The 23,123-nt window shown below is 36.0% G+C and overlaps 1 protein-coding gene across 1 annotated transcript in view; it reads right to left on the bottom strand.

The window, feature by feature from the left end:
- Nucleotides 1-23,123, bottom strand: part of LOC122739252 (disintegrin and metalloproteinase domain-containing protein 2-like) — a 117,977-nt gene that overhangs the window by 14,509 nt on the left and 80,345 nt on the right. The window contains exons 16-19 of the mRNA XM_043981060.1: nt 9,009-9,095; nt 8,684-8,882; nt 8,406-8,511; nt 3,646-3,829 (exon numbers count right to left, since the gene is read on the bottom strand). Of these exons, the coding sequence (XP_043836995.1) occupies nt 3,646-3,829; nt 8,406-8,511; nt 8,684-8,882; nt 9,009-9,095 (576 nt within the window). The remainder of the gene's footprint in view (nt 1-3,645; nt 3,830-8,405; nt 8,512-8,683; nt 8,883-9,008; nt 9,096-23,123) is intronic.

Raw genomic sequence — 23,123 nt, 5'->3', positions numbered from 1 at the left:
GTATAAACAAAAGTTGAGAACTATCTTTACATGTAACGGAAAAAATAAAATACCTTATATGTAAAAAAAAAAGTGTGAGGGAGGTTTAGCAGTAAAAAAAAAAAATTAATTTACTTAAGGGGTGAGTGGAAAGCACTGACAGAAAGGGAAATGAAGAGATGAAATGGAGTAAAGTATCTCACATAAAAGAAACCAAAAAAAAAGCTTATACAATGGAAGGGAAGATGGGGGAGGTTCTGAGGAGTGAGTGAACCTTACCCTCATCAGAACTGGCTCAAAGATGGAATAACATGCACACTCAATTTGGTATAGTAATCTATCTTACCCTTCAGGAAGGTAGGAGGATAAGGAGCAGGGGGGTTAAAAGAAGGCAGGGCAGATTGGGGGAGGGGACAGTCAGAAGCAAAACAGTTTTGAGGAGGGATACGGTGAAAGAAGATAGGAAATAGAATAAATGTCATGGTGAGGGAATAATATGGAGGGAAATATAGTTAGCAATAGTAACTATGAAAAAAATTGAAGCAAGTTTGAAAGGCTTCACTTCTCAAACAATAGAGAACTGAGTCAAATTTGTTAAAATAAGAGTCATTCCCCAATTGATAGATGATCAAAAGACATAGTTTTCAGATGAAATAATCAAAGCTACCTATAGCCATATGAAAAAAAATGGTCTAACACTAATGATTGGAGAGATGCAGATTAAAACAATTCTGGGGTACAACCTCATACCTGTTGCATTGAATAAGAGGACAGCAGAGAAAAATGACAAATGTTGTAGGGGATATGGGGAAAATGAGATGTTAATATACTCTTGATAAAATTGTAAACTGATTCAAACATTCTGTAGAGCAATTTGGACCTATGGCCAAAGCACTATAAAACTATACTCTTTGATATAGTAATACCACTACTACATTGGTATCCAAAAAGAGATTTAAAAAAATTGAATTTGAAATTGAGATGCCCATCAATTGGGGAATGGTAGAACAAATTGTGGGATAAGATTATGATGGAACAATGTTGTGCTATAAAAAATGATGAGCAGGATGCTATCAGAAAAATCTGGAAAGATTTTCATGAGCTAATGCGAAGTGAAATTACTATATACAAAATAACAGCAATATTGTAAGATGATCTGCTGTAAAATTTCTAGTTATTTTCATCCAAGACAACTCTGAAGGACTTATGAAAAATTCAATCCATCTCCAGAGAAAGAATTTATGGTGTCTGAATATAATTGAAGCATAATTTTTTTAGTTCCTTTTTCTAAAGTTTTTTTTGTCTGTTTTCTTCCACAACCTGAATAATGTGGAAATGTTTTGCATGACTACACTTGTATAACTTATACTGAATTGCTTGAGTTCTTCAGGGGAATGGGGAGGGAGGGAGGAAGAGAATTTGGGACACAAAGGTTGTATTTTTTTTGGATAAAAGTATTTTATTTTTTTCCAGTTACATGTAAAGATAGTTTTCAACATTAGTTTATGTAAGATTTCCAATTTCAAATTTTTCTCCCTCCCTCCCCCCTCCCCTAGCCAGCAGATAATCAGATATAGGTGATATATATATATATGTGTGTGTGTGTGTGTATATGTGTATATATACATATATATAATTAAACATATTTCTGCATTAGTCATGTTATAAGAGAAGAATCAGAGCAATAAGGAAAAACCTCAAAATAGAAAAACAACAGCCCCAAAAACAAAAGAAATAGAATTGTTCAATCATCATCCATACTCCACAGTTCTTTTTTTTTTTTTTTATGGATTTGGAGATCCCCTTCCATCATGAATCCCCTGGAACTTTCTTGTACCGCTGGATTGGTGAGAAGAATCTAGTCTATCACAGTTGATCAACACACAATGTTGATGACACTGTATATAATGTTCTTCTGGTTCTGCTCATCTCACTCATCATCAGTTCATGCAAGTCCTTCCAGGTTTCCCTGAACTCCTCCTGCTCATCGTTTCTTACAGCACAATAGAATTCCATTACATTCATATTCTACAACTTGTTTAGCCATTCTCCAGTTGATGGGCAACCCCTCAATTTCCAATTCCTTGCCACCACAAAAAGAGCAGCTATAAATATTTTTGTACATGTGGGTCCTTTTCCCTTTTTTATGATCTCTTTGGGAAAAAGACCCAAAAGTGGTATTGCTGGGTCAAAGGGTATGCACAGCTTTATCGCCCTTTGGGCATAATTCCAGATCACTCTCCAGAATGGTTGGATCAGTTTACAGCTCCACCAACAATGCATTAGTGTTCCAGTTTTCCCACAGCTCCAACATTTATTATTTTCCTTTTTTGTCATTTTAGCCAATCTGTTAGGTGTCAGGTGGTACCTGAGAGTTGTTTTAATTTGCATCTCTCTAATCAATAGTGATTTAGAGCAGTTTTTTCATATGGCAATGGATAGCTTTGATTTCTTCATCAGAAAACTGCCTGTTCATATCCTTTGACCATTTCTCAATTGGGGAATGACTTGGATTCTTATAAATTTGATTTAGTTCCCTATATATTTTAGAAATGAGACCTTTATCAGAAGTACTGGCCATAAAAATTGTTCCCAGCTTTCTGCCTCCCTTCTAATTTTGGATACATTGCTTCTGTTTGTACAAAAACTTTTTAATTTAATGTAATCAAAATCATCCAATTTGCATTTCATAATATTCTCTATCTCTTGTTTGGTTATAAACCGTTCTCCTTTCCAAAGATCTGAAAGGTAGACTATTCCTTCCTCCCCTAATTTACATATGGTATTACCTCTTATGTCTAAATCATGTACCCATTTTGACCTTATTTTAGTATAAGGTATAAGATGTTGGTCTATGCCTAATTTCTGCCATACTATCTTCCAGTTTTCCCAGCAGTTTTTGTCAAATACTGAATTCCTATCCCAGAAGCTGCAGTCTTTGGGTTTAACAATAGTACGTTACTAATATCATTTATTACTGTGTCTCCTGTGGAACACAAAGTTTTAAAAATCGACTTTAAAATTTGTTTTTACATGTAATTTGGGAAAAAATCAAATTCTAAATAAATGGTAATATCTAGCATTTATATAGTACTGTAAGGTTTGCAATGCACTTTATACATATCATCTCATTTTATTTCTATAACAACTCTGAGATGCAGATACTATTATTCCCATATTTATAAATGGGAAAACTGAGGTTGAAGAGGTTAAATGACTTGTTCAGCATCATATAGCTAGTAAGTATCTGAGGCTAGATTTGAAATCAGGTCTTCCTGACTCAAAGTCTAGAGCTCTGTCCACTGTTGCTTCAAAGTAATATCTACAATTACTACAATAATACAAATGAAATGACCATAAAAAATGAAATTGAATGCTATGTAAAGTTAGTAATTATGCTCATACCCAAAGCAAAAAAAAATCCATCTTTTTCTCCTTTGTAAAAGTGGAGGCATATGGGTCTGAAACACTATATTGTCACACATATATTGTCAGACTCAGTTTATATGTTTGTACATCAAAAAATACTATAGACCTTACATTATTTTTAAGGATCTCAGGAAGTTTGCAGAACTTAAGTTTGAAGTTTAGGATAACAGAAAACAATTTCAAATCATCTTGAAGGTCAGACTCACTTTATAAGATATAAAAATAAATTGTTCTTACCTTTTTATAACCACAAGTGACTCCATTACGTACCCACATAGGGTCCTTAGAATCATCACTTGTTGGAAAGTCTAAGGTGATACAGTGATGTTCATCTGCATTAACATAAATGACAGTTGCTTGTGTATTAAAAAATGGTACTGAACTTGTATATTGACACATTACTTTTGCACAGATGAGGTCCCTATAAATGTATCAGGAAAAGAAAATTATTATCTATTTAGCATTTACTCACAATATTCTAGCTTTATGACAACTAAAATACTTTTAAAGTTGTGACCTAAAAATGCTTTAAATGCTTTAAAAAGAATAAATCAATTGTATTGCAAATATTAAACGATGGATTGGCATGCCAAAGCAAAAAGAAAAATTGTATAACTAAAAATGAAGAGAAATTTACTGAATTAAAAGAGTCACTAAAGTTTCTATTAGGCTTCCCTAACTCCTGTATGGGGCAGCTAGTTGGTATAGTGAATAGAGAGCACTGGGCTTGGAGTAAGGAAGACCTGAGTTCAAATTCAGACCCACCAATGATAGAACTATGTAGAATATCTATGGATTGTATATAAAGGTATGAATGAATGAGGGAATCTGGGGGGCAGGATTTTTTTTCTGGCCAAAATGTAATCATAACTGTGAATGTGAATGCGATAAACTCTTCCATAAAATGGAAGCAGATAGCTGAGTAGATTAAAAATCACAATCCCACATTACATTGTTTACAAAAAAATACATTGGAAACAGAGATATACATACACAATAAAGGTAAAAGGCTATATGTAGCAGAATCTATTATGCTTCAGCTGAAGTTTAAAAAAAGCAGGAGTAGCAAACATGATCTCAGACAAAACAAAAGCAAAAATAGCTCTAAGTAAAAGAGATAAGGAAGGAAACCACATCTTGATAAAAGGTACCATAGACAGTGAAGTAATATAAGTACTAAAAAGACATGCACCAAATGGTATAGCATCCAAATTTCTAAAGTAGTTAAATAAATTATAGGAGGAAATAGAAAGTAACCTCAACTTCCTCTTCTCAAAATCAGATAAATCTAACCACAAAATAAACAAGAAAGAAGGCGAACAGAATTTTAGAAAAGTTGGATATGAGAACCTTTTGGAGAAAAATGAATGGGAATAGAAAACAATATACATTTTTCTCAGCAGTACATGGCACCTACACTAAAATTGACCATGTACTAATACAGGGTACAAAAACTTCATGATCAAATACAGAAAAACAGAAATATTAAACAAAGAACAAACCATAGAAACAATTGATCATTTCATTTAAAAGGACAACAGTGAGTGCACATACCAAAATTTATGGATACAGCCAAAGCGGTACTTAGAGGAAATTTTATATCCCTAAAAGCTTACATCATTAAAAAAAGAAGAAAATATCAATTAATAGGACATACAACTAAAAAAACTAGAAAAAATAACAAATTTTAAAACTCCAATTAAACACCAAATTGGGAATCCTGAAAATCAAAAGAACGATTAATAAAATTAAAAGTAAGAAAACCATTGAACTAACAAATAAAACTAAGAACTGATTTTATTAAAAAAATAAACTAGACAAAGTGTTGGTTAATTTGATTTTTTAAAAAAATAAGAAAACCAAATTACCAGTATCAAAAAGGAAAATAAGAGGAAATTAAAATAATCATTAGGAGCTATTTTGCCCAATTGTATGCCAAGAAATCTGACAATATAAATGAAATGATTGAATATTTACAAAAATACAAATTGCCCAGATTAATAGAAGAGGTTATAGAAAACTTAAGTAATCCCATCTTCAAAAAAGAAATTGAACAAGCCATTAATGAACTCCCTAAGAAAAAAAATCTCCAGGGCCAGATGGATTCACAAGTGAATTCCATCAAATATTTAAAGAACAATAAATTCTGATACTATATAAACTATTTGGGGAAAAGAGGTAGAGTCCTATCAAACTCCTTTTATGATGCAAATATGATGCTGATACCTAAACCAAGAAGAGCCAAAACAACAACAACAAAAGAAAATTATAGACCAATTTCCCTCATGACTATTGATGCAAAAAGTTTAAATAAAATACTAAAGAAAAATAAAGGAGATTATAGCAATATATAAAAAATATCATACACTATGACCAGGTGGGATTTATACCAGGAATGAAGTGCTGGTTCAATATTAGGAAAACTATCAGCATAATTGATGTGGTCAATAATAAAACCATCAGAAATTATTTTATTATTTCAATAGATGCTGAAAAAGCTTTTGATGAAATACAATATTTATTCCTATTAAAAACACTAGAAAGCATAGGAATAAATGGAGTTTTCCTTTAAAAGATAAGTAACATCTATCTAAATTATCAAAAAACATTATCTGTAATGAGGATAAGCTAAAAGCCTTCCCAATAATATTTAGGGTAAAGTAAAGATGCCCATTATCACCACTAATGTTCAATATTGAACTAGAAAGCTTACTATAACAATAAGAGGAGAAAAAGAAGTTGAAAGAATTAGTCATTGAGGAAACAAAACTATCACTCTTTGCACTCTAGGCAAAGACTGCAAGCAAATTAGTAAGCATCTACAACCAGACCCCAGACAAGATAGCATGTGTAATGACATACCCAACAACATAAAATGAGAACTTTAAAAGACAGATTCACTTCATCAGGTATGACAGGGCATCAACAAGAAAACAATAGTATACTTAGAGAATTAATGAAAAAACTAGTTGAAATAATTAACAACTTTAACAAATTTGCAGGCCATAAAATAAACCTGAACGAATCATGAACATTTCCATATATTACCACCAAAGTCCAACAGCAAGAGATAAAAAGAAAAATTCCATCTAAAATAACTGTAGACAAGACAATATAAAATACTTGGGAGTCTACCTTTCTTTTTTTTTTTAATTAATAAAGTATTTTATTTTTTTCCATTACCTGTAAAGATAGTTCTCAACTTTTGTTTATACAAGCTTTACAATTTCAGATTTTTCTCCCTCCCTCCCCTCCCTCCCCCCTCCCCTAGACAGCAGGTAATATATATATATATATATATATATATATATATATATATATATATATATATATATATATACCATATACCAAGATAAGATCAAAATGGGTACATTATTTAGATATAAAGGGTGTGGGGCAGCTTAGGTAGTACAGTGAATAAAGCACTGGCACTGGATTCAGGAGGACCTGAGTTCAATTCCAGCCTCAGACACTTGACATTTATTAGCTGTATGACCTTGGGCAAGTCACTTAACACTCATTGTCCCACAAAAACAAACAAGCAAAAAAAACCTGCCCTATATATAAAGTGTGATACCATAAGCAAATTAGGAGAACAAGGAATAGTTTACCTTTAAAATCTATGGAAAAGGGAAAAACTTATGAACAAAAGAGAGAGTATTACTAGATATAAAATGAACAATTTTTATTATATCAAATTTTAAAGGATTTGCACAAACAAAACAAATGCAACCAAGCTAAAAAGAAAAGCAAAAAGCTTAGAAACAATTTTTACAGCAAATATCTGTGATAAAGGCTTCATTTCTCAAATATATGGAGAACTGAGTCAAATTTATAAGAATACAAGTCATTCCTCAACTGATAAACCATCAAATGATATGAAGTCTTCGGTCAAAGAAATTAAAGTTATCTATAGTCATATAAAAATGCTCTAAATAGCTATTTATTAGAGAAATGTAAATTAAAACAACTCTGAGATGCCACCTCACACCTATTAGATTGACTAATATGACAAAAAAGCAAAATAATAAATATTGGAGGGGATGTGGGAAAATTGGGATACAGATACACTGTTTGTGGAGTTGCAAACTGATCAAATCATTCTGGAGAACAATTCCCAAATAGCTATAAAACTGTGCATACCCTTTGATCCACCAATACTACTCCTAGGTCTATATCCCAAAAAGATCAAAGAAGGGGGGTGGGAAAAGACCTATTTGTGCAAATATATGTACAGTACTATTATTTTGTAGAGGCAAAGAATTGGAAATTGAGGGGATACCTATCAACTGGGGAATGACTGAACAAGTTGTGGTATATGATTGTAATGAAATATTACTATGCTATGAGAAATGATGAACAGGATGATTTCAGAAAATCCTGGAAAGACTTGTGTGAACTGATACAAAGTGAAGTGAGCAGAACCAGGAGAATACTGTACACAGCAACAGTAATACCTCACAAAGATCAGCTATAAATGATGGGTATTCTTAGCATAAAAGTGATCCAGGGGGCAGCTAGGTGACGCAGTGGATAGAGCACCGGCCCTGGATTCAGGAGGACCTGAGTTCAAATCCAGCCTCAGACACTTAATACTTACTAGCTGTGTGACCCTGGGCAAGTCACTTAACCCTCATTGCCCCACAAAAAAAAAAAAAAAAAGAAGTGATCCAAGAGAATTCCAAAGAATTCATGATAAAAAATGCTATCTGCCTTCAGAGAAAGAAATGGAGTATGAATGCAGATCTAAGCATACCACTGTTCAATTTCTGCATTTTTTTTTCATCTTTTTTTCCCTTTGGGTCTGCGTCTCCTTTCACAATATGGTGATATGTCTGTCATCATTGAACATGTCTAACCTATATTAAATTGCTTACAGCCTCTGGGAGAGGGGAAATGAGGGACAGAGAAATTTTGGAACTCATTTTTTTTAAATGATGTTAAAATTTGACTTTACATGTAACTGGGGAAAAAAATACATTTTTTTAAAGACATACTTCCATCGGCACTGTCTGAATCCTGTTTGAGTACGACCACAGTGTCCCGACCGATCTGCCTTACTATTAAGTTCTTCAAAACATTCATTAGCACCAAAAGCTGAATCTAAAAAATGACAGCAAAGTTAGTTTGATTATAACTTAAAAATAAAATTAACAGATTTCTCAAAATAGAACCTTTTCAAAATATATATTTTTACAAACATTATGGTTTTAATTTGTCCATTTCTCAAAGGTTTTTAAGCCTTCAGGGCAACACAGATAATTATCATAATTACCTTGACCAAATATTTCTCTACACTGTTCATGTGGATCTGGGCATTTTCCTTTATAGCAATAAGCCGTTCTGTTACGGCAATTATGTCCATCTTGAACATATAAGTCAGGCATACAGAATTGAGAGGATCCATTACAATATTCAGGGAGATCACAGTCCACATCAGCACGTTCTCTACATTGTGTACCTCTTTGACGAAACTTATATAAGGTCAAAAGAGAGGGAAAGCAGAGAGGGATTTAGAATAAAAGGGAATATGAATATAAAAGTATTATGGATAAAATTATGGATAGCAGTAATTTATCTGTTGAAATAAGAGATCTTACCTGACAGTTTTGACAGCACTCTCCTTGGGCACACATTGCTCCACTTTTCAGTCTACAATTAGCAATATCACAACATGGAATGCAACTCTAAAAATAAAATATTATACATTTCAGACCAATCTAATTTTGGTTTAAAATTTCATATTTTAATTTTGATAAAAACTGTTTTTAAAGATTATGTACAAAAGGTAATCAATATCACATATACAAACATAATGCAAGCATGTATTTCATCTAAAATGGATTGAATCGTGTTTTTAATAAGTCATGTAATTTGTAAACAATTGAAATGAGAGTTTTCTGCTTATTTAGGACATTTTTCTAAAGTTTTTCTGATGGAAAAGCACAGTTTTAAGCCTTTGAGAATCAATCAGGGCCCTAGAGACTGTTTCAAGCCTATTTAAAGTGACTTCTCCAAAAGGAGTGAAGATCAAGAGAAGAGGAACAGATACACAATCTCATAATAATGACACATCCTCTTGCACTTTACATAAAGAACTGTGTATATTTCACTCATGGTCTTTTGGTGAATCCATATTTTTAATTCAAGATATAATATAATCAGAAGAAAATCCCTTAATATTTTTCTGGCCACCTATTAAACAAACCAATATGTACTCTAGGAAGTTAGTAGGCTTTCTTCATTTTAAATTATATGTTTCTGAATCAGAAGGCACTATTATTTCTAATAATTTTATTATTTTTGGTTTTTTATAGGGCAATGAGGGTTAAGTGACTTGCCCAGGGTCACAGAGCTAGTAAGTGTCAAGTGTCTGAGACTAGATTTGAACTCAGGTCTTCCTGAATCCAGGGACTGTGATTTAGCCACTGTGCCACATAGCTGACCAATTTTTTTTTTAATATTTATTATTTTTGTTGGAAGGCACTATTATTTCAACCACTGATAGACTCATCATCATACACCTGGTTCTGTTTTCTTCAGTGCTATTCCTCACCTATGCCTGGAATAGTTTGCTAATATACAAATATTCTAAATAATGGAAATTTGAAAACAGCAGAGGATATACACTTAGAAAACCACAGTTTCAAAAAACCCAAAGGAGTACAACTCCCTCTCTGGGATTCTCCCATATGGGAATACCAAGAAAAATTTCAGGTTCTGTTGAAAAGTTGGAAAAAGCCCAATAATTTACCAGCAAATAACTTTAAACATTAGATTAGGAGAGTATGAAGAAATGCAAAGATGTACTAATTTTTAGACAAACATAACAAAGGTAAAGTGAAAAGGATTATTTCTACTATTCAAATATACTCCTAGTTATTCTAGTTGTTGTTTGTCCTTCATCCTCGAAGAGGACCATAACATCAGGGTGATGTCATGACTCGCACTGATTTGGATTTAAGTGAGGGGGGAGAACTGTGCAAAGTCACCAATCTCACTTTCTCCTCTAGAGCCATCTGGGTCCAGTGTCAAGGTATGTTATGAGGATGACTGGAGATGGCCTCAGATGTTTAAGGCAATTGGGCTTAAGTGACTTGCCTAGCTAGACATAGCTAGTAAGTGTCTGAGGTGAGATTTGAACTCAGGTCCTCCCAACTTCAGGGCCAGTGCTCTGTCCATTGCACCATGTAGCTGCCCCCGTATAGGGTGTGAGATATTGGTCTATGCCTAGTTTCTGCTGTACTATTTTCCAGTTTCCCCAGCGGTTTTTGTCAAACAATGAGTTTTTAATCCCAGAGCTGGTCTTTTGGGATAATCAAACAGTAGATTACTGTAGTCATTTACTATTGTGTCTTGTGTACCTAATGTATTCTACTGTTACACCACTTTATTTCTTAGTCAGGACAAAATAGTTTTGGTGATTGCCACTTTATAATATAGTTTTAAATCTGGCATGGCTAAGCCACCTTACTTTGTATTTTTTTTCATTAATTTCCTTGACATTTTTGACCTTTTATTCTTTCAGATGAATTTTGTTATTATGTAGTCTAGGTCCATAAAATAATTTTCAGTAGTTTGATTGGCATGGCACTGAATAAGTAAATTAATTTAGGTAGAATTGTCATTTTTTTGTGGGGCAATGGAGATTAAGTGATTTGCCCAGGGTCACCCAGCTAGTAAGTGTCAAGTGTCTGATGCCAGATTTGAACTCAGGTCTTCCTGAATCCAGGGCTGGTGCTTTATCCACTGCACCACCTACCTGCCTCCAGAATTGTCATTTTTATTATATTAGCTTGACCTACCCATGAGCAATTGATATTTTTCCAATTGTTTAGATCTGATTTTATTTGTGTGAAAAGTGATTTGTATGCTCATATAGTTCTCGGGTTTGTCTTGACAGGTAAATTCTCAAATATCTACAATTATTTTAAATGGAATTTCACTTTCTATCTGTTGCTGCTGGACTTTGTCATATAAATAAATGCCAATGACTTATGTGTGTTTATTTTATATCCTGTTTCTAAGTATATCATATCATCTGCAAAGAGCGATAGTTGTGTTTCCTCCTTGCCTATTTGAATTCCTTCAGTTTCTTTTTCTTCTCTTATTGCTAAAGCTAACATTTACAGTAGTGCATTGAATAATAATGGGCATCCTTGTTTCACCCCTGATCTTATTGGGAATGCTCCTAACTTATCCCATTACACATAATGCTTGCTGATGGTTTTAGATAGATACTGCTTAGCATTTTAAGGAAAACTACATTTATTCCTATGCTCTCTAGTGTTTTCAATAGGAATGGATGCTGTATTTTGTCAAAAGCTTTCTCTGCACCTACTGAGATAATCATATGACTTCAGTTAGTTTTGTTATCGATGTGGTCAATTATGTTGATAGTTTTCCTAATACAGAACCAATCTTGCATTCCAGATATAAATCCCAGCTGGTCGTGGTATATTATCCCATTACTAAACTTCTATAATCTCTCTGCTAATACATTTTATTTAAAATTTTTGCATCAATATTCATTAGGGAAATAGGTCTATGATTTTCATTCTGTTTTGACTCTTCCTGGTTTAGCTATCAGCACCATATTGGTGTCATAAAGGGAATTTGGTAGGACTCCTTCTTTGCCTATTTTTCCAAATAGTTTATATAGTGTTGAAATTAATTGTTCTTTAAATGTTTGGTAGAATTCACTTCTAAATCCATCAGGCCCTGGAGATTTTTTTTAATGATTTCACTGATGGTTTGTTCAATTTCTTTTTCTAAAATGGGTTTTTAAAGTATTTTATTTTTTCTTCTGTTAATATGGACAATTTATTTTTTGTAGATATTTGTCTATTTCATTTAGATTGTCAAATAAACCAAAGGTTTATCTATTTCTTTTGTTTTTCTCTTTAAAAAAACAGCTTAGTTTTATTTGTTAATTCAAGAGTTTTCTTACTTTCAGTTTTATTAATTTTTCCTGGGATTTTCAGAATTTCTAATTTGGTATTTAAGTAGGGATTTTTAATTTGTTCTTTTTTCTAGCTATTTTAGTTGCATGCTCAATTCATTGATCTCTTTTTCTATTTTATTCATGCAAGCAGTTAGAGATATAAAATTTCTCCTAAGAACTGCTTGGACTGCATCCCATAAATTTTGATATGTTGTCTCATTATTGTCATTCTCTCTGATGAAATTATTGATTGTTGGGGCAGCTAGGTGGCGCAGTGGATAGAGTACCGGCCCTGGAGTCAGGAGTACCTGAGTTCAAATCCAGCCTCAGACACTTAACACTTACTAGCTGTGTGACCCTGGGCAAGTCACTTAACCCCAATTGCCTCACTTAAAAAAAATTATTAATTGTTTCTATGATTCATTGTTTAACTCACTCATTCTTTAGGATGAAATTATTTAGTTTCCAATTAATTTTTAGTTTGCCTTTCCATGGATCTTTATTATACATCATTTTCATTTCATCGTGATCTGAAAATGATACATTTACCAATTCTGCCTTTCTGCATTTGACTGTGAGGTTTTTATGCCCTAACACATGGTTTTTCATGTGTGTGCCATGTTCTACTGAGAAAGAGGTATATTCCTTTCTATTCCCATTCAATTTTCTCCAGAGGTCTATCATATTTAATTTTTCTAAAATTCTATTCACCTCCTTAACTTCTTTCTTATTTATTTTGTGGTTAGATTTATCTAGTTCTGAGAGGGGGAGGTTGAAGTCCCCCACTACTATAGTTTTGCTGTCAATTTCCTCCTATAACACATTTCATTTTTCCTCTAAGAATTTGGTTGAATACCACTTGGTACATATATGTTTAGTACCAATATTACTTAATTGTCTATGGTACCTTTTAGCAAGATGTAGTTTCCTTCATTATCTCTTTTAATTAGAACTATTTTTTACTTTTACTTCATTACCCCTGCTTTTTTTTTCAGTTCAACTGAAGCATAATAGATTCTGCTCCAGCTTTTTACCTTTACTTTGTTCATGTCTCTGCTTCAAATGTGTTCCTTGTAAACAATATATAGTAGAATTCTGGTTTTTCATCCACTCTGCTATCTGCTTCTGTTTTATGGGAAAGTTAATCCCATTTACATTCACAGTTATGATTACTGTGTATTTTCCTTCATCCTATTTTTCCCCTTGTTTAGGCTTAATTCTCACTTTTCACCTTGCCCCTCTGTACCAGTGTTTGCTTCTGACCACTGCCTCCCTCAATCTGCCCTCCCCTCTATCAATCAGCCTGTTCTCCCTTTTCTTTCCTCTTTCCTCTCCTACTTCCATCCTCCTTTCTATGAGTACCATCCCTTTTCTTTCCTCTTCTACTTCCCTATAGGGTAAGATAAATTTCCATACACAATGAATGTGAATGTTATTCCCTCTTTGAACCAAATCTAATGAGAGTAAGGTTCACACAATGCTCAGCCCTTCCTTCCATTCCCTCTATTGTAATAGGTCTTTTGCTCCTCTTCATGTGATGTAATTTACCCCCTTCTGCCTCCCCTTTCCTCTTCTCCCATTACAATCCTTTTTGTTACCCCTTAATTTTTTTATATCATCACATCAAAGTCAACTTATAAACACATCCTCTGTCTATGCATATTTCTTCTATCTGCCCTAATGGAAATGCAGTTTTCAAGAATTACAAGTATCATCTCCACATGTAGAAATATAAACAGTTTAACCTTATTGAATAACATGGTAATTTTTTCTCTTTACCTTTTTTTTACTTCCCTTGGGTCTTGTACTTGAAGATTGAATTTTATGTTCAGTTCTGATCTTTTCATCAGGAAACCTTTAAATTCCCCAATTTCATTGAATGGCCATCTTTTCACCTGAAAGATTATACTTAATTTTTCTGGGTAGTTGATCCTTGCTTGCAATCCAAGCTCCTTTGCCTTCTAAAATATCATATTCCAAATCCTTTGATCCTTTAATGTTGAAGCTGCCAGGTCCTGTGTAATCCTGCCTGTGGTTTCTTGATATTTCAATTGTGGGGTTTTTTTTCTGGATGCTTGCAGAATTTTCTCTTTCACCTAATAATTCTGGAATTTGGCTATAATATTCCTTGGAGTTTTCACTTTGGGGTCTCTTTCAGGAAGTGATCAGTGGATTTTTTCAATGACTACTTTATCCTCTGGTTCTAGGATATCAGGGAAATTCTTGATAATTTCCTGAAATAAGCTGTCTGGGCTCTTTTTTTGATCATGGCTTTTAGACAGTCCAATAAACTATCTCTCATGAATTTATTTTCCATATCAGTTGTTTTTCCAATGAGATATTTTACATTTTCTTCTATTTTTTCATTCGTTTGATTTTGACTGATTCCTGATGTTTCATAGAGTCATTAGCTTCCACCTGCCAAGTTCTAATTTTTCAGGAATAACTTTCTTTGATCGACCTTTGTACCTCCTTTTCATTTGACCAATGCTACTTTTTTTTTCCTTTCTGGGCAATAAGGGTTCAGTGAGTTGCCCAGGGTCACACAACTAGTAAGTATTAAGTGTCTGAGGCTGGATATAACTCAGCTCCTCCTGAATCCAAGGCCAGTGCTTTATCCACTGTGCCACCTAGCTGCCTCCCCCCAAGCTACTTTTTAAAGAGTTATATTTTTCAATGGATGTTTTTTTCCATTTGGACAGTTGTATATCTTAAAGAATTTTTTCTTCAATCCATTTATGTCCTTCCTTTTCCAAGCTGTAGACTCTCACATAATTCTCACTTCTGTCCCCAATTTTTCCTCTACCTCTCTTATTTGACTCTAAAATTCCTTTTTGAACCCTTCCTTTTGGTCTTGAGACCAATTCATCTTCCCATTTAGTTCTTCCCATACAGGAATTTTGACATTGTTGTCTTCTTATGAATCTGTGTTTTTGTCTTCCTGACACCATAGTAGTTTTCTTTGGTCATAGCCTGCTTCACCAGGACTGAGGGTCCTTGCCTGCTGATCTGTGCTGTAGCTAAGAGCCTCCCTCTGGCTTGCTTGGACACTGTCTATGCTGAGCTGTGTTCCCCTTTGAGTAACACCAGCTCAGAGTGCTTGTTCTCTCCCTTTAACTGCCTAAGGTCCTGAAAGAATTCTATATGAAGACCAAACCTCTATGGGGAATGAAAATCTATCTAAACTCATTCCTTGGTGATTAACCCTTTACACCCCTAATTGTACGTTTTCTATACCAGTGATTCTGAACTTCCCATGGTCATCATTGAAAATCTGGTCCTTATTCTCCATTGCCCAATACTTTGTTCCCATTCCCCTCAACCTCTCTCTTCAATTTCTCACTCTAATGCTATCTATCCCATTCTGCTATACTCTCTGGAATTCCTGATCAAATACAAAACTTTTTAAACCATGGGTTGTGGCCCTATATGGGTTGCATAACTGAATGTGGAAGTTGTAAAAAAATGGTAGTAAATGTTTGATTTGTATACCTATTTTATATACCTATATACCTGGGGATATGTAAAAATTTCTCAGTCAAAAAGGGGTCACAAATGGAAAAAATTAAGAAGTCCTCATCTAATAAACTTGCTTTCATCTTAAATCTTTCCCTTTTCTCCACAACCTCTCTAGTGGTTTTTTTCTAGCACTGGTTGCACTTTGACTGTTTCCTCTGGACTCACAGGTCAAGGTGAGGGAGCTAAAATATTCTTTGCATCCCATTGCCACTTTCAATGTTTCCCTCTACCACTATCACTCAGTTTCCTTTCTGCCTTAGAGGTTCAATCAATCTATATTTACCAGCCAATTAAGATTACAGTAGTTACACTCTCCTTATTTCCTTAATGAGTTCAGTACCCGGATCACAATTCTTTCTCTATCACCCACTTTGAGACTTCAAGGCTTCTCTACCACACACCAGAAGCTTATCATTGAGAAAACCTCATCATTCTGCAAAATCCCATCAATCTTTATACTCATACCCCATTATTACCCTCTCCCCTTCTGTCTGGAGGACAGAACTTTGAACTCCAAAACCTCCATTTAAGGAGGGAGCACAGAAAAGACATCTCCTCAGGGGAAGCTAGGTGGCGCAGTAGATAAAGCACCAGCCCTGGATTCAGAAGGACCTAAGTTCAAATCTGGCCTCAAACACTTGACACTAGCTGTGTGACTCTGGGCAAGTTACTTAACCCTCATTGCCCCCACAAAAAAGAAAAAGAAAAAAGATATCTCCTCTCTTACCTGGCTGTACTCCCAAAGGAGTATACCAACATGCATTCACATTGGCTATCTTGACTGCTACATAACCACCACCTTTCAGGTTCCTTTTATGTGTTATTGTTCCTCATTAGATTGTAAGCTCCTTGAACACAGAGACTATCTTTTTTAAAGTTACTATTTATTAACTTCTGAATATTGACTAACTTTTCCATTTTTTGCCCTCCTTCTAAGGAACTTTAACATATATAATGATATTCACTCAAACACCCTAACCTCACAATTCTTCAGTTTACTTATTTCCTATGACCTACACTTCCCTCCCACCTCCACCAAACACAAAGATGGTCATACCCTTGATTTTGCCATCATTCACATATGCGCCACTTCTATGTTCATGTACTTTGAAATTCCCTTATCTTATTATAATCTATTATCATTACAATCTTCCTGCTTTGCAACCCCAAATCATGTTGTTCGTCTACTTTGTGACCTCTAAACCCATGATATTTCATTTCTCTCCCAGACCATCATCTCTGCACTTTCTTCCATTCCCCATTTTGACCTTTTGGTGAACTAATTCAATTGTCCTCTTATATTGAGTATTTTATCCTTTTATCTTATTACCAATCTTTCCCTGCCAAACCTCAGCCTTGGATCATTCCCACCATCTGCTGCATTTCCTCCTTTGCTTGACCATATCCACAATGCTGTGAGGCAATCTATTGATATCTCCTCAATTAGTTCACCATCTCACTTACCAAGAGTAACTCTTCCAAATCTTTTATTCCTTCCTCATATCTCCCATGATTCCTTTCCCCATACTCTCAAGTCAAGAACTTTGCCTCTTTTTCACTGAAAAAAAATGAAGCCATTCACTTAGAATTTCTTTTCACTTCTTCATCTCAAATTACTCAGATGCCTTCTTCCACTATCTTCTCCTTCCACTCTGTTTCACCTGAAGAGGTATCCTTTCTCCTTATCAAGTGATCCTATTACATCTTATCTTCTCTAGCAGATTTCTCCCTCTATCAATCCTACTTTCTTATTTGCAAATATTATTTTATTTTTTCCCAACTACATGTATAAACAATTTTTAACATTTGGGATTATTTTGAGTTTTGAGTTGAAAATTATTTCTGTTACTCTCCCCCTCACCTCTCCCTGAGATGGTAAGCAATCTGATATAGTGTGAGATTAAAATTGGATATTAGATCATAAATCTCCCCTACTTAACCTTTCCCTTAATTTATCTCCCAGACTAGTAAATGGAAGAAGCTTCTGGTTTTCTAGATAGAGCTTTTATTGTATGGTAGTCACAAGGTGATGTTGATTAGAAGGATAGGAAAGTAGAAATACAATAAAAATCGTCTTAAGTCTAGGCTTAGTCTATATTCTGTATAAAACTCACCAAAAACCGAAGGCCACCTTTGGGGAGAGAGACCAAGTCAAGCGCATGCTGTTAACCGAGAGCCGGGCTGAGTCAAATTCCAGTCCGCGTCTGTCTGTGCAGCGCAGCCAGGAGACCAGCGGAGCAGGAAAAAAGGCCCCACTTCTGTTCTCTCCTTGCCTTTTAAGCTCGCACCCCGGAAGTCGAGTGCTCAGCAGGCAATCTGGCATGCGTCGCAGGCGGACTGGTGTGCGTAGCTCATGCTGTTGGTCTCCTCCCCAAAAGGGTGGTCCTAAAAAAATCTGGCATCTCTCCATTATCTAACCGACTGTTAAAACTTTTTACCACAATAGGTTATACATGTACAATCATGTAAACATTTTCATATTAATCATTTTGTGCAAAAAGACAAACAAAAAAAAGGAAGGAAGGCACCACTATTGTCCTAGTTACCCAGGTTTGGAACCTTGACTCTTCAGTCTCTCACCTCCTTATCCAATTTATTGCTTCAAATATTTTTTAACAGTTACTATTGTTAAGTGTTTCCCTCCATCCTTTTCCCTTCCCATGATATTTACTCTATTTTCTATCTTCTTTTATCCTATCCCTCCTCAAAAGTGTTTTTCTAGGGGCAGCTAGGTGGTGCAGTGGCCCTGGAGTCAGGGGGACCTGAGTTCAAATCTGGCCTCAGACACTTGACACCTACTAACTGTGTGACCCTGGGCAAGTTAACCCCAACTGCCTCACCTAAAAAAAAGTGTTTTGCTTCTGACTGTCCCCTCCCCCAATGTGCCCTACCTTCTTCCCCACCCCCTTCTTATCCCCTTCCCCTCCTACTTTCCTGCAGGGTTGGACAGATTACTCCACCCAATTGAGGGTGTTATTCCCTCCTTGAGCCCACTCTGATTAGAGTAAGGCCTTTGAGCCAATTCTGATGAGTGTAAGGCTCATTCACTGCCCCACTCCTCCCCCATTTCTCCCTCCCCCCCACTCCATAAGCCTTTTCCTGCTTCTTTCATGTGAGATTTCACCCCATTCTACCTCTCCCTTTCCCCCTTCCACAGTGCAATTCTCTCCCCTCTCAATTTGACCCTAAAGATGTCATCATACGGCAGCTATGTCACACAGTGGACAAAGCACCCACCCAGGACCCAGGAAGACCCAAGGCCAAATCCGGCCTCAGACACAAGACACTCACCAACTCCATGACCCCAGGCATGTCACCCAACCCTAACCACCCCTCCCCACACACACAAAAAAATAAATGCTTTACATTCATAATCAATTCCTACCTGTGTCTTCTATCTAAATTTATTGCTATCATCTGCCCTAATACTAAGAAAGTTCTTATGAAATTTCTTATTCCCATGTGGGAATATAAAGTTTACCCTTTTAACATCCCTCATGATTTCTTTTTCCTGTTTACCTTTTTATGGGTTTTGCATTTGAAAGTCAAATTTTCTATTCAGTTCAGGTCTTTTCATCAAGAGTACCTGAAAGTCATCTTTTTCAATGAAGTCTTATTTTTCCCCTGAAAGATTATATTCAGTTTTGCTGGGTAGATGATTCTTAGTTGTAATCCCAATTCCTTTTCCCTCCAGAATATCATATTCTGTGCACTCCAATCCTTTAATGTAGAAGCTGCTATCCTGACTGTGGCTCCACAGTACTTGAATTCTTTCTTTCTGGTTGCTTGCAATATTTTCTCCTTGACTTGGGAACTCTGGAATTGGGCTATAATATTCCTGGAAGTTTTCATTTTGGGATCTCTTTCAGGAGGTGATCAGTTGATTCTTTCAATTTCTATTTTACCTTCTGTTTCTAGAATATCAGGGCAATTTTCCCTGAGGATATCTTGGAAGATGATGTCTAAGCTCTTTCCTTGATCATGGTTTTCAGGTAGACCAATAATTTTCAAATTTTCTCTCCTGGACCTATTTTCCAGGTCAGCAGTTTTTCCCAGAAGATATTTCACATTGCCCTCTATTTTTTTATTCATTTGGATTTGCTTTATTGTGTCTTGGTTTCTCATAAAATCACTAGCGTCCATTTGTTCAATCCTAATTCTTAGGCAATTATTTTCTTCAGAGAGCTTTTCCATTTGGCTTTTCAAGCTGTTGACTTTTTTCTCTTTTCTTTACTGTATCACTCTCATTTTTTCCTCTACCTCTCTAATTTTATCTTCAAAGTTATTTTTGAGTGCCTCTGTAGCCTGAGACCAATGTATATTTTTCTTAGAAGCTTTGAATGTATGCGCCCTGATGTTGCTATCCTCTTCTGAGGGTGTACTTCGATCTTCCTTGTCACTAAAGAAACTTTCTATGGTCTGGATCTTTCTCTGTCTTCTCATCTTACCCACCTATTTCTTGACTTTTAACTCCTTCTTAAAGTGGGGCACTGCTTCCAGGCTGCACTGTCCCAAGCTTCAGGGAGTCCAAGGTGATACAATCTAAGGAGGAGCAGGTTCTTCAATCACCTGGCCTGTGCTCTGGTCTGTAAATAACCCCAAGCCTACTTGCTATCCAACCAGGAAACAAAATTTTGATTTGCTTGGTTAATAGCTCCAGCGAGCCTGCACCCCTCCCCCACCTGGAACTGCCACTCAAGATTTCTTCCTGGTTCTCTACTGGGGTAGAACTGAATTCTACCTCAGCTCCAGCAGCTTCCCCCGGCCAACCACTCAGCCCTCTCACCAGACCATGAGCTTAGTTCCAGAAGACACCAGCACTGCAGCTGATTCAGAGGCTTGGGGATAAGTTTCTATAGCATGGCCTACCTGGGGATGGCCCAAGTATGACTGTGGGGTTGGGCTCCACTCCCACCCCAGTACAGCAGATCCCTCCTACAGAACTTCTAAGTCATCTTTGACTGGAAAATAGTTTCATCCCACCCTTCTGTGAGTTCTGCTGCTCTAGGAATTGTCTTATGGCATTATTTGGAGTTTTTTGGTGTGATTGTCTGAGGAGCTCTGAGAGCTTACTGCTTTTCCTCCACCATCTTGGCTCCAACCCTGTAGAATTCTCCATATCCAATTTATTGCTGAGATCTATCCATTTTACTTTCATAACATCTCTTGCATATGCCTCCTTCTTTTCTCTGACACTGTGATAGCCCTGGTGCCAGCATTCATTGGCTCATACCTGGATTATTACAATGGACAGCTGGGTACTCTGTCACAAATTTCTCCCCTTTCCAGTCCATACTCCACTCAGCTATCATTGATCTTCCGAAAGTACAGGTCTGACCATATCAATATTCCCCTCATCTCCACTCAGTAAACTCTAATGGCCCTGTCACCTCCAAGATAAAATATAAAAGTCTTTCTTTGGAGTTCAAAGCTCTTCATAACCTGACCTCCTACCTTTCTAGTCTCCTTATACTTTATACCCTACCATGTACTCTATAATCCAGTAGCTTTGACTTCCTTGATGTTTCTTAAATAAGTCATTCCATATTTCCTAACTTTAGGCATTTTCATGAGCTTTCCCCCATTCCTAGAATGTGTTCCCTTCTTATGTTTGTCTTCTATCTTTCTTGCTTCCTCCAAGTCCCAGCTTAAAGCTCACCTTCTATAAGTAACCTTTCTGGACCTCCCTTAATTTTAGTGCCTTTTCACTATTGATTATTTATAACTTATTCAACATATAGCATGTTTCTACATTGTTGTTTGAATGTTGTCTCCCTAATTAGACTTTAAAATCCTCAAGAGCAGGAACTCTCTCTTACCTCTTTTGCACTTAGCATAGCTACTTCCTCAGTTATTCAAGATTTATTGAACAATTTCCTTAAGTCCCCTACACTCTTTCCTCTTCCCCCTCTCTCATCTGAGGATGTTGGTTTTTACTTCGTTTTAAAAAACACTGAGGCCATTTATCATGAGTTCCCTCTTCTCTCACACTTTTCATCTCAAAAACTTTTGACATTGTTTATCTCTTCTCTGTTCCTTTTCCCAAACCTCTGACAAAAAGTTTGCCCTTTTCCTTGCCAAAGTCAACCCTTCTACATATGTATTTTACTCCATCCTTTCCAGTTTTCTTGAGTGGACTGTATCATCTAGCACCATTCCCTCCCCCAATCCACCCCTGCCAAAATCTCAAACCTCTCCCAACAAACCTATTCCTTCCCCACTTCCTTCAAACATACTTAAGTCTCTGTTGTCCAAAACAAAACAAAAGCTTCCCTTCTCTTAAGTTATCTACATTTGTTGCCTGTACTTTCTGTCCTGCCACTTTGCAATTTGGCTTCTGACATCATCATTTAGCTAAAACTCCTCTCTCTAAAGTTACTAATGATTTCTCAGTTCTCAAATCTGATGGTCTTCTTGCAGTTTTCATTCCTCTTAATCCTTCTGCTGTATTTGACATTGTTGACCACCATCTTTTTTTCTTTTTTTTGGTGAGGCAATTGGGGTTAAGTGACTTGCCCAGGGTCACACAGCTAGTAAGTGTTAAGTGTTTGAAGCCAGATTTGAACTCAGGTCCTCCTGACTCCAGGGCTGGTGCTCTATCCATGGTGCCACCTAGCTGCCCTGACCACCATCTTTTATGGAACATTCTCTTCTCTCTAGGTTTTCCTGACTCTACTTTCTCTTGGGTTGCTTCCTACCTCTCTAATTGAGCATTCTCATTCTCCTTTACTGGCTCATCTTTCACATTATGTCCTGGGCCCTTGTCTCCCTCTGTATTCTTTCTCTCTCTCTCTCTCTCTCTCTCTCTCTCTCTCTCTCTCTCTCTCTCTCTCTCTCTCTCTCTCTCATATCTCATTAGTTCCAATGGAAACTATCATTTCTATATAACTCAAAGATCCAAATATCTAGCTCTAGCCTCTCCTTTAATCTTCAGTTCTACATCACAATTTGCTTAATATACATTTCAAACTGGATGTCCTACAGATGTCTTAAATTCAGCATATCTAAAACTGAATTCAACACTCCTACTTCCCTCAAACCCTTCCGCCTCTTCTAAACTCCTTTATCTCTATTGAAGGGGACAGTAGATAGAACACTGGCTATAGAGTCAAGAGGGCCTGAATTCGAATTTCACCTCAGATACTTACTAGCTGTCTGAGCAAGACATTTAATCCCAATGGCCTTAACAAATCTGGGGCCATCTCCAGTCATCCTGATGTATATCTTGCCACTGGACCCAGATAGCTCTAGA

Source organism: Dromiciops gliroides, chromosome 2 (genome assembly GCF_019393635.1).
Source record: "Dromiciops gliroides isolate mDroGli1 chromosome 2, mDroGli1.pri, whole genome shotgun sequence".
Classification (NCBI taxonomy): Eukaryota; Metazoa; Chordata; class Mammalia; order Microbiotheria; family Microbiotheriidae; genus Dromiciops; species Dromiciops gliroides.
This window is presented reverse-complemented; position numbering and strand designations above follow the sequence as displayed.